Source organism: Oncorhynchus keta, unplaced genomic scaffold, assembly GCF_023373465.1.
Source record: "Oncorhynchus keta strain PuntledgeMale-10-30-2019 unplaced genomic scaffold, Oket_V2 Un_scaffold_6322_pilon_pilon, whole genome shotgun sequence".
Taxonomy (NCBI): Eukaryota; Metazoa; Chordata; class Actinopteri; order Salmoniformes; family Salmonidae; genus Oncorhynchus; species Oncorhynchus keta.
Window position 1 is genome coordinate 2,751 of NW_026290979.1, and position 13,146 is coordinate 15,896.

Sequence of the window (13,146 nt, forward strand, 5' to 3'; positions counted from 1 at the left end):
GTGGTGGTAGTGTGGGGGGTGGTGGTGGTGGTAGTGTGGGGGTGGTGGTGGTGGGGGTGGTGGTGGTGGTAGTGTGGGGGTGGTGGTGGTGGTAGTGTGGGGGGTGGTGGTGGTGGTGGTGTGTGGGGTGGTGGTGGTGGTGGTGGTGTGGGGGTGGTGGTGGTGGTAGTGTGGGGGTGGTGGTGGTGGTAGTGTGGGGGGTGGTGGTGGTGGTAGTGTGGGGGTGGTGGTGGTGGTAGTGTGGGGGGTGGTGGTGGTGGTAGTGTGGGGGGTGGTGGTGGTGGTAGTGTGGGGGTGGTGGTGGTGGTAGTGTGGGGGGGTGGTGGTGGTGGTAGTGTGGGGGTGGTGGTGGTGGTAGTGTGGGGGGGTGGTGGTGGTGGTAGTGTGGGGGGTGGTGGTGGTGGTAGTGTGGGGGTGGTGGTGGTGGTAGTGTGGGGGGGGTGGTGGTGGGGTGGTGGTGGTGGTAGTGGGGGTGGTGGTGGTGGTAGTGTGGGGGGGTGGTGGTGGTGGTGGTAGTGGGGGGGGTGGTGGTGGTGTGTGGTGGTGTAGTGGGGGTGGTGGTGGTGGTAGTGTGGGGGGGGTGGTGGTGGTAGTGTGGGGGTGGTGGTGGTGGTAGTGTGGGGGTGGTGGTGGGGGTGGTGGTGGTGGTAGTGGGGTGGTGGTGGTAGTGTGGGGGTGGTGGTGGTGGTAGTGTGGGGGTGGTGGTGGTGGTAGTGTGGGGGTGGTGGTAGTGTGGGGGTGGTGGTGGTGAACACCACCTGTTATTATTTTACTCAATAACATAAAAGTAGCTCAAGATCATCTGGGGAAGCCTGTGCCGCAAACACTCTACTCAAGTATCTCTTCAGTCGTCCTTCTTCAATCGGTCTCAGTCCATTGCCTATGTGTATGAATCAGCAGTGAGACAATAGTTTTGCACAGACAGTGTGCTATGAATGTGCTGGGGAATGCAAGTCACGAGTGGAAAAGGCTGTGATGATGTCACCAGTGGATAAGGCTATGAAGATGTCACCAAGGAGATAACGCTGTGATGTCAACAAGTGGATGAGGCTGTGTTGATGTCACCAGTGGATAAGGCTATGAAGATGTCACCAGTAGATGAGGCTATGAAGATGTCACCAGTGGATAAGGCTATGAAGATGTCACCAGTGGATGAGGCTATGAAGATGTCACCAGTGGATAAGGCTATGAAGATGTCACCAGTGGATAAGACTATGAAGATGTCACCAGTGGATGAGGCTATGATGATGTCACCAGTAGATGAGGCTATGATGATGTCACCAGTGGATAAGACTATGAAGATGTCACCAGTGGATAAGACTATGATAATGTCACCAGTGGATAAGGCTATGAAGATGTCACCAGTGGATAAGGCTATGAAGATGTCACCAGTGGATAAGACTATGATAATGTTACCAGTGGATAAGGCTATGAAGATGTCACCAGTGGATAAGGCTATGAAGATGTCACCAGTGGATGAGGCTATGAAGATGTCACCAGTGCATAAGGCTATGAAGATGTCACCAGTGGATAAGGCTTTGAAGATGTCACCAGTGGATAAGGCTATGATGATGTCACCAGTGGATAAGGTTATGAAGATGTCACCAGTGGATAAGGCTATGAAGATGTCACCAGTGGATGAGGTTATGAAGATGTCACCAGTGGATGAGGCTATGAAGATGTCACCAGTGGATAAGGCTATGATGATGTCACCAGTGGATAAGGCTATGATGATGTCACCAGTGGATAAGACTATGAAGATGTCACCAGTGGATAAGGCTATGAAGATGTCACCAGTGGATAAGGCTATGAAGATGTCACCAGTGGATAAGGCTATGATGATGTCACCAGTGGATAAGGTTATGAAGATGTCACCAGTGGATAAGGCTATGATGATGTCACCAGTGGATAAGGCTATGATGATGTCACCAGTGGATAAGGCTATGAAGATGTCACCAGTGGATAAGGCTATGATGATGTCACCAGTGGATAAGGCTATGAAGATGTCACCAGTGGATAAGGCTATGATGATGTCACCAGTGGATAAGGCTATGATGATGTCACCAGTGGATAAGACTATGATGATGTCACCAGTGGATAAGGCTATGATGATGTCACCAGTGGATAAGGCTATGAAGATGTCACCAGTGGATAAGGCTATGATGATGTCACCAGTGGATAAGGCTTTGTTGATGTCACCAGTGGATAAGGCTATGATGATGTCACCAGTGGATAAGGCTTTGTTGATGTCACCAGTGGATGAGGCTATGAAGATGTCACCAGTGGATAAGGCTATGATGATGTCACCAGTGGATAAGGCTATGAAGATGTCACCAGTGGATGAGGCTATGAAGATGTCACCAGTGGATAAGGCTTTGTTGATGTCACCAGTGGATAAGGCTATGATGATGTCACCAGTGGATAAGGCTATGATGATGTCACCAGTGGATAAGGCTATGATGATGTCACCAGTGGATAAGGCTATGAAGATGTCACCAGTGGATAAGGCTATGATGATGTCACCAGTGGATAAGGCTATGATGATGTCACCAGTGGATAAGGCTATGATGATGTCACCAGTGGATAAGGCTATGAAGATGTCACCAGTGGATAAGGCTTTGTTGATGTCACCAGTGGATGAGGCTATGAAGATGTCACCAGTGGATAAGGCTATGATGATGTCACCAGTGGATAAGGCTATGAAGATGTCACCAGTGGATAAGACTATGATGATGTCACCAGTGGATAAGGCTATGAAGATGTCACCAGTGGATAAGACTATGATGATGTCACCAGTGGATAAGGCTATGAAGATGTCACCAGTGGATAAGACTATGATGATGTCACCAGTGGATAAGGCTATGAAGATGTCACCAGTGGATAAGACTATGAAGATGTCACCAGTGGATAAGGCTATGATGATGTCACCAGTGGATAAGGCTATGATGATGTCAACAAGTGGATGAGGCTATGATGATGTCACCAGTGGATAAGGCTATGAAGATGTCACCAGTGGATGAGGCTATGAAGATGTCACCAGTGGATGAGGCTATGAAGATGTCACCAGTGGATGAGGCTATGAAGATGTCACCAGTGGATAAGGCTATGAAGATGTCACCAGTGGATGAGGCTATGATGATGTCACCAGTGGATAAGGCTATGAAGATGTCACCAGTGGATAAGGCTATGATGATGTCACCAGTGGATAAGGCTATGATGATGTCACCAGTGGATGAGGCTATGATGATGTCACCAGTGGATAAGGCTATGAAGATGTCACCAGTGGATGAGACTATGAAGATGTCACCAGTGGATAAGGCTATGATGATGTCACCAGTGGATAAGGCTATGAAGATGTCACCAGTGGATGAGGCTATGATGATGTCACCAGTGGATAAGGCTATGAAGATGTCACCAGTGGATGAGGCTATGATGATGTCACCAGTGGATAAGGCTATGAAGATGTCACCAGTGGATAAGACTATGAAGATGTCACCAGTGGATAAGGCTATGATGATGTCACCAGTGGATAAGGCTATGATGATGTCACCAGTGGATAAGACTATGATGATGTCACCAGTGGATAAGACTATGATGATGTCACCAGTGGATAAGACTATGAAGATGTCACCAGTGGATAAGGCTATGATGATGTCACCAGTGGATAAGGCTATGATGATGTCAACAAGTGGATGAGGCTATGATGATGTCACCAGTGGATAAGGCTATGAAGATGTCACCAGTGGATGAGGCTATGAAGATGTCACCAGTGGATGAGGCTATGAAGATGTCACCAGTGGATGAGGCTATGAAGATGTCACCAGTGGATAAGGCTATGAAGATGTCACCAGTGGATGAGGCTATGATGATGTCACCAGTGGATAAGGCTATGAAGATGTCACCAGTGGATAAGGCTATGATGATGTCACCAGTGGATAAGGCTATGATGATGTCAACAAGTGGATGAGGCTATGATGATGTCACCAGTGGATAAGGCTATGAAGATGTCACCAGTGGATGAGACTATGAAGATGTCACCAGTGGATAAGGCTATGATGATGTCACCAGTGGATAAGGCTATGAAGATGTCACCAGTGGATGAGGCTATGATGATGTCACCAGTGGATAAGGCTATGAAGATGTCACCAGTGGATAAGGCTTTGTTGATGTCACCAAAGTGGATATAAGGGGTCGATTGATGCAGAGTGTTCCATTGACCAAATTGGCGCACTTTCAACAAATCTGATCTAACAAGATACGATATTCGTCAAATCTTTCATGATAATTCATTTTATTTTTTAAAAAACAAGGACATCCCTGCCGACAGAACCCTCCCCTAACCCAGACGATGCTGGGCCAATTGTGCGCTGCCCCATGGGTCTCCCGGTCGCGGCCGGCTTCGACAGAGTCTGGACTCAAACCCAGAATCTCTAGTGGCACAGCTAGCACTGGACCACTGAGACAGAGCCTGGACTCAAACCCAAAATCTCTAGTGGCACAGCTAGCACTGGACCACTGAGACAGAGCCTGGACTCAATCCCAGAATCTCTAGTGGCATAGCTAGCACTGGACCACTGAGACAGAGCCTGGACTCAAACCCAAAATCTCTAGTGGCACAGCTAGCACTGGACCACTGAGACAGAGCCTGGACTCAAACCCAAAATCTCTAGTGGCACAGCTAGCACTGGACCACTGAGACAGAGCCTGGACTCAATCCCAGAATCTCTAGTGGCACAGCTAGCACTGGACCACTGAGACAGGGCCTGGACTCAAACCCAGAATCTCTAGTGGCACAGCTAGCACTGGACCACTGAGACAGAGCCTGGACTCAATCCCAGAATCTCTAGTGGCACAGCTAGCACTGGACCACTGAGACAGAGCCTGGACTCAATCCCAGAATCTCTAGTGGCACAGCTAGCACTGGACCACTGAGACAGGGCCTGGACTCAAACCCAGAATCTCTAGTGGCACAGCTAGCACTGGACCACTGAGACAGAGCCTGGACTCAAACCCAGAATCTCTAGTGGCACAGCTAGCACTGGACCACTGAGACAGAGCCTGGACTCAAACCCAGAATCTCTAGTGGCACAGCTAGCACTGGACCACTGAGACAGAGCCTGGACTCAATCCCAGAATCTCTAGTGGCACAGCTAGCACTGGACCACTGAGACAGAGCCTGGACTCAAACCCAAAATCTCTAGTGGCACAGCTAGCACTGGACCACTGAGACAGGGCCTGGACTCAAACCCAGAATCTCTAGTGGCACAGCTAGCACTGGACCACTGAGACAGAGCCAGGACTCAAACCCAGAATCTCTAGGGGCACAGCTAGCACTGGACCACTGAGACAGAGCCTGGACTCAATCCCAGAATCTCTAGTGGCACAGCTAGCACTGGACCACTGGGACAGAGCCTGGACTCAATCCCAGAATCTCTAGTGGCACAGCTAGCACTGCGATGCAGAGCCTTAGACCACTGAGCCACTCGGGAGGCACATCTTTCATGATTTATATGTTGTAACAGGCCCACAATGTGGTTACTTAAGTCCGAGTTGGATATATTTGGCTGTTTTTGTTGCATAAGATGAAGAAGTTGTTTATTTTCAGTTTTAGAAGAATGCAAAACGCTAACTCCTGTTCGTATAAGCTGGTTAATCGGTGGTGGTAGTCAAAGTCATTTTTAACTGTAATTGATTGGTTGATTGGTGACGATGACATGAACATGTGTTGGGGTTGACATCCATAGAAGCATTATACTCAGATTTTTACCTCAACATAATGTGAGATACTGGATCTTTCCCCCACAACCCTTTCCCCATGCGTTTCCATGGGAATTCCATTGTTTTGGTCGAGTTCGATTGACCTCTTTATCGCATCTATGCTGTGATGATGTCACCAAAATGGATAAGGCTGTGATGATGACACCAAGCTGCTGTTCGTCTTGACTCAGCTAAAGAAACTCTAACAATAGGTCCAGTGGAAGTCACAACAACACACCAGCCCAACCATGAATGAGAAGCCAAAGATAACAGGAATCACTTTGTTGATGGTGAGAAGGATCAGAACCTTGAGTTCAGGGTCACAAAAGATGCTCCAAAAACAATCCCTTTATCTGTTTCATAGTCTAAACTTCACCAGAACCAATCCTCATTCCATGCTTGTTCTCCTGCAGCATTGTGAAAAATGAAGTCCTTTTCTGCTCCCTCGCAGAACAATTTAGCATGATTTAGCATTTACCTAAGGGCCCCCCTGTCCCTGTCAGATGTGGTGATTGGTTGATTCCACCTGTCCATACAGAGACACCCCTCTAATGATTCACTATTACTCAGCATGGGGGTAGAGTATGATGATGTGGGGGTAGATGTCAGAGGACATGAGTGTTCTATTCTATTCCATTCCAATCAGTTCTAATATATTCTATTCCATTCTATTCAGTTCTGATCTATTCTATTAAATTCTAATCTTTGCCATTCCATTCTATTCTATTCCATTCAGTTCTAATCTATTCTATTCCATTCCATTCCATTCCATTCTATTATATTCCATTCAGTTCTAATCTATTCTATTCCATTCTATTAAATTATAATATATTCTATTAAATTCAAATCCATTCCATTCAGTCCTAATCTATTATATTCCATTCTATTCTATTCAGTTCTGATCTATTCTATTATATTAAAGTTCTAATCCATTCTATTCAGTTCTAATCTATTCTATTCCATTCCATTCTATTCAATTCAGTTCTAATCTATTCTATTCAGTTCTAATCTATTCCATTCCATTCTATTCAGTTCTAATATATTCCATTCCATTCAGTTGTAATCTAATCTATTCCATTCTATTCAGTTCTAATCTATTCTATTCCATTCCATTCAGTTCTAATCTATTCTATTCCATTCCATTCAGTTCTCCATTCATTCATTCTATTCTCATTCCATTCCATTCCATTCCATTCAGTTCTAATCTATTCCATTCCATTCTATTCCATTCCATTCCATTATATTCAGTTCTAATCTATTATATTCTATCACATCATACATGGCAGACCACAGCTGAGCTTCACCACAACTCTTATAACCCTGCCTCTTAAAGTCAGAACGTTGTAATTTGTCATTTAAAAGCCTCCAAACTGCCCCTGAATTCCCCCTAGCTACCCTGAACTATCCCTTTAACTAGAGATGCTTGTCAACATCCACAGTACAATAACAGAAAACATGGGAAGAAGACTGTAGGCATTTGTGTAGTGCATTACGATGGTGAGGGTTTTATGAAGGTCTAGCCAACATCAAAGTAGGACATACAGTAAACTAAAATGAGGTAAGGAGATAACGCCGTGGTAACATCATTGTCTCATCCAGAACAGCATTAAGGATTTTACCCACAGGGCCAATTCACTCATAATAGTCTTATGGAAAGATATCAGGGAAATTCCTTCAACGTAGACAAAAGCAGAGGTAAAAATACCATTCCTGAATAAATTGCTGTGATTCAACTGATAATAATCTGAGGTCAACGGATCTTAGGAAAGCGCTTCAAGACAAGAATACTAGAGTAAATGTATTCCTGAAATATCTCCCCTCTCTATATTTAACTGAATAACAATAGTCTGACGTGAATGGAGCTCAGCTACTAGCCAGTCACATCCTCTCTCCTCTGCAGGAGCACAATAGGCTTATCCAGCTCAATAACATCACATCTGATTGGCTCAACACAAAACAAGTAGTTTAAACTGTAGATATATTCCTATGACACCCTCTGTATGGCCATGTGAGGTGTGTATGTGACTTTAGTACCTCTTGCGTATGTCCGAGTTGAGGGTCTTCTTGTTGGCGGTGCCGTCCTGGTGCAGGGCCTTCTCCAGGGAGAGGGAGAGGGGGGCTTCCCGGATGGGCAGGGGCAGCACCAGGGTGTCCTGGGTCACGGGGAGGGTCTCTCCCTCCCCACCCTGCACGCGGCCCAGGTGCTGCTTGGCATAGTCAAACCCCTGGACAGGCTGTAGGGAGGACAAAGGGGGGAGAGAGATGAGTGGAAACAGGTGACTGATGGATGCAAGCTTTCCATCTCAATGGCCATCTAAATGGCACACACGCGCACACACATGGTCAGCATATTATGTATACACAGACAGAGACAAACGCACATTTAAAGAGACATACTAAACTTGTGAAGGTGGTAAATGACCTTTTAATGGCGTCAGACCAAGGCTCTGCATCTGTCCTCGTGCTCCCAGACCTTAGTGCTGCTTTTGATACCATCGATCAGCACATTCTTTTGGAGAGATTGCAAACCCAAATTGGTCTACACGGACAAGTTCTGGCCTGGTTTAGATCTTATCTGTCGGGAAGATTTTAGTTTGTCTCTATGAATGGTTTGTCCTCAAATCAACTGTACATTTCAGTGTTCCTCAAGGCTCCATTTTCTGACCACTATTGTTTTCACTATATATTTTACCTTTAAGTGATGTCATTCGGAAACATAATGTTAACTTTCACTGCTATGCAGACGACACACAGCTGTACATTTCGATGAAACATGGTGAAGCCCCAAAATTACCCTCCCTGGAAGCCTGTGTTTCAGACATAAGGAAGTGGATGGCGGCAAATTGTCTACTTTTAAACTTGAACAAAACAGAGATGCTTGTTCTAGGTCCCAAGAAAGAGATCTTCTGTTGAATCTGACAATTCATCTTGATGGTTGTACAGTCTTCTCAAATAAAACTGAAGGACCTCAGTGTTACTCTGGACCCTGATCTCTAGTTTGACGAACATATTTCAAGGACAGCTTTTTTCCATCTACGTAACATTGCAAAAATCAGAAACTGTCTGTCCAAAAAGGATGCAGAAAAAGTAATCCATGCTTTTGTCACTTCTAGGTTAAACTACTGCAATGCTCTACTTTCCGGCTACCTGGATAAAGCACTAAATAAACTTCAGTTAGTGCTAAGCACGGCTGCTAGAATTCTGACTAGAACCAAAAAATGTGATCATATTACTCCAGTGCTAGCCTCCCTACACTGGCTTCATGTTAAGGCAAGGGCTGATTTCAAGGTTTTACTGCTAACCTACAAAGCATTACATGGGCTTGCTCCTACCCATCTTTTCGATTTGGTCCTGCTGTACATACCTACACGTACGCTATGATCACAAGACGCAGGCCTCCTTACTGTCCCTAGAATTTCTAAGCAAACAGCTGGAGACAGGGCTTTCTCCTAGAGCTCAATTTTTATGGAATGGTCTGCCTATACATGTGAGAGACACAGACTCGGTCTCAACCTTTAAGTCTTTATTGAAGACTCATCTCTTCAGTAGGTCCTATGATTGAGAGTAGTCTGGCCCAGGAGTGTGAAGGTGAATGGAAAGGCTCTGGAGCAACGAACCGCCCTTGCTGTCTCTGCCTGGCCGGTTCCCCTCTTTCCACTGGGATTCTCTGCCTCTAACCCTATTACAGGGGTTGAGTCACTGGCTTACTGGGGCTCTTCCATGCCGTCCCTAGGAGGGTTGAGTCACTTGAGTGGGCTGAGTCACTAACGTGATCTTCCTGTCTGGGTTGGCGCCCCCCCTTGGGTTTGTGCAGTGGGGGAGATCTTCGTGGGCTATACTCATTCTTGTCTCAGGATGGTAAGTTGGTGGTTGACGATATCCCTCTAGTGGTGTGGGGGCTGTGCTTGGGCAGTGGGTGGGGCTATATCTTGCCTGTTTGGCCCTGTCCAAGGGTATTGTCAGGCGGGGCCATGGTGTCTCCTCTCCTGTCTCAGCCTCCATTATTTATGCTGCAATAGTTTGTGTGTCAGGGGGCTAGGGTCAGTCTGTTATATCTGGAGTATTTCCCTTGTCTTATCCGGTGTCCTGTGTGAATTTAAGTATGCTCTCTCTAATTCTCTCTCTCTTTTTCTTTCTTCCTTTCTCTCTTTCTATCTTTCTCTCTGAGGACCTGAGCCCTAGGACCATGCCTCAGGACTACCTGGCCTGATGACTCCTTGCTTTCCCCAGTTCACCTGGTCATGCTGCTGCTCCAGTTTCAACTGTTCTGCCTGCGGCTATGGAACCCTGATCTGTTCACCGGACGTGCTACCTGTCCCAGACCTGCTGTTTTCATCTCTCTAGAGACAGCAGGAGCGGTAGAGATACTCTGAATGATCGGCTATGAAAAGCCAACTGACATTGACTCCTGAGGTGCTGACCTGATGCACCCTCTACAACCACTGTAATTATTATTATTTGACCCTGTTGGTCATCTATGAACATTTGAACATCTTGGCCATGTTCTGTTATAATCCCCACCCAGCACAGCTAGAACAGGACTGGCCACCCCTCATAGCCTGGTCCCTCTCTTGGTTTCTTCCTAGGTTCTGACCTTTCTAGGGAGTTTTTCCTAGCCACCCTGCTTCTACACCTGCATTGCTTGCTGTTTTGGGGTTTTAGGCTGGGTTTCGGTACAGCACTTTGTGACATCAGCTGATGTAAGAAGGGCTATATAAATACATTTGATTGATTGATACACACATTTAAAGAGACATACAGGCAGTCAGACAGACACACACATTCAGACCGAAAACCAAAATGCCTAAATGACTTTTCAGAACTCTAGTTCATGTACTATCCTGTGTCTTGAACTCCATACACATAGATTTTATGAAGACTTATTTGATCTCACTTTCTCTCCTTCTAATGTCTAATAAATGAATCACAGTGGGCAATAAAAATATGAGATTCAAAGACTATTCTAATGTAGTCAGACTCCAGACAGAAGAGGAGAGAGACACAGTGGGGTGGTTTATATAAAAGGCTTAAACACACACACACACACACACACACACACACACACACACACACACACACACACACACACACACACACACACACACACACACACACACACACACACACACACACACACACACACACAGAGGTGTGGATGGTGGTGAAGTTTTCACACAGACTAAAAGTGCTGGCTGCATGGACTGTCAGAGGAGTGGTTCTCAGAGGGATATAGAGGAAGTGCTGGCTCCAGGGCTGTCAGAGGAGTGGTTCTCAGAGGGATATAGAGGAAGTGCTGGCTCCAGGGCTGTCAGAGGAGTGGTTCTCAGAGGGATATAGAGGAAGTGCTGGCTGCATGGACTGTCAGAGGAGTGGTTCTCAGAGGGATATAGAGGAAGTGCTGGCTCCAGGGCTGTCAGAGGAGTGGTTCTCAGAGGGATATAGAGGAAGTGCTGGCTCCAGGGCTGTCAGAGGAGTGGTTCTCAGAGGGATATAGAGGAAGTGCTGGCTCCAGGGCTGTCAGAGGAGTGGTTCTCAGAGGGATATAGAGGAAGTGCTGGCTCCAGGGCTGTCAGAGGAGTGGTTCTCAGAGGGATATAGAGGGAAAGGGCTGGCTCCAGGGCTGTCAAGGAGTGGTTCTCAGAGGGATAAAGAGGAAGTGCTGGCTCCAGGGCTGTCAGAGGAGTGGTTCTCAGAGGGATATAGAGGGAAAGTGCTGGCTCCAGGGCTGTCAGAGGAGTGGTTCTCAGAGGGATATAGAGGGAAAGTGCTGGCTCCAGGGCTGTCAGAGGAGTGGTTCTCAGAGGGATATAGAGGGAAAGTGCTGGCTCCAGGGCTGTCAGAGGAGTGGTTCTCAGAGGGATATAGAGTCAAAGTGCTGGCTCCAGGGCTGTCAGAGGAGTGGTTCTCAGAGGGATATAGCTGGCTCCAGGGCTGTCAGAAGTGGTTCTCAGAGGGATATAGGCAAAGTGCTGGCTCCAGGGCTGTCAGAGGAGTGGTTCTCAGAGGGATATAGAGTCAAAGTGCTGGCTCCAGGGCTGTCAGAGGAGTGGTTCTCAGAGGGATATAGAGGAAGTGCTGGCTCCAGGGCTGTCAGAGGAGTGGTTCTCAGAGGGATATAGAGGGAAAGTGCTGGCTCCAGGGCTGTCAGAGGAGTGGTTCTCAGAGGGATATAGAGGGAAAGTGCTGGCTCCAGGGCTGTCAGAGGAGTGGTTCTCAGAGGGATATAGAGTCAAAGTGCTGGCTCCAGGGCTGTCAGAGGAGTGGTTCTCAGAGGGATATAGAGTCAAAGTGCTGGCTCCAGGGCTGTCAGAGGAGTGGTTCTCAGAGGGATATAGAGTCAAAGTGCTGGCTCCAGGGCTGTCAGAGGAGTGGTTCTCAGAGGGATATAGAGGAAGTGCTGGCTCCAGGGCTGTCAGAGGAGTGGTTCTCAGAGGGATATAGAGGAAGTGCTGGCTCCAGGGCTGTCAGAGGAGTGGTTCTCAGAGGGATATAGAGGGAAAGTTCTGGCTCCAGGGCTGTCAGAGGAGTGGTTCTCAGAGGGATATAGAGGGAAAGTGCTGGCTCCAGGGCTGTCAGAGGAGTGGTTCTCAGAGGGATATAGAGGAAGTGCTGGCTCCAGGGCTGTCAGAGGAGTGGTTCTCAGAGGGATATAGAGGGAAAGTGCTGGCTCCAGGGCTGTCAGAGGAGTGGTTCTCAGAGGGATATAGAGGGAAAGTGCTGGCTCCAGGGCTGTCAGAGGAGTGGTTCTCAGAGGGATATAGAGGAAGTGCTGGCTCCAGGGCTGTCAGAGGAGTGGTTCTCAGAGGGATATAGAGGGAAAGTGCTACATCTGCAGTCACACAGCATGACAGTATCCCTGAGAGGTGATATTCACAGCATCACTATTCAATTATTTTTTTCCCCAAGTGATGTACTTAAAAAAAGTGTGGTAGAATGCAAATTCCCAAGGTATTTGTCCATCCCTCATATTGACAACTGGACTGCTCCAACACAGCAAGAACCAGGTTTAACCCCATGGGTTCACTCCTCAGGGTCCCCAGCATATTTTAGTGTCTGCCTCAATAACATCCACCTCAATATACTGTACAGACTGGCTGATGGTGCAAAGACAGAATCAAACAGAGATAGTGAAAGGTGGACACAGACAGGCAGAGGGATCTCCCTTTGGTAAACATAATGGAGCATCTATCATTGATCCACTGATGGTGCAAAGACAGAAACAAACAGAGAGAGTGAAAGGTGGACACAGACAGGCAGAGGGATCTCCCTTTGGTAAACATAATGGAGCTTCTATCGTTGGTCCAGTGATGGTGGATAGACAGAAACAAACAGAGAGAGTGAAAGGTGGACACAGACAGGCAGAGGGATCTCCCTTTGGTAAACATAATG

General features: G+C 47.1%; 1 protein-coding gene across 1 annotated transcript in view; it reads right to left on the reverse strand.

The window, feature by feature from the left end:
• Positions 1–7,784: 7,784 nt before the first annotated feature.
• LOC118378947 (UPF0606 protein KIAA1549L-like) overlaps positions 7,785–13,146 on the reverse strand; it is a 127,596-nt gene continuing 122,234 nt past the window's right edge. The window contains exon 13 of the mRNA XM_052517254.1: positions 7,785–7,991. Coding sequence (XP_052373214.1) covers positions 7,785–7,991 — 207 coding nt within the window. The remainder of the gene's footprint in view (positions 7,992–13,146) is intronic.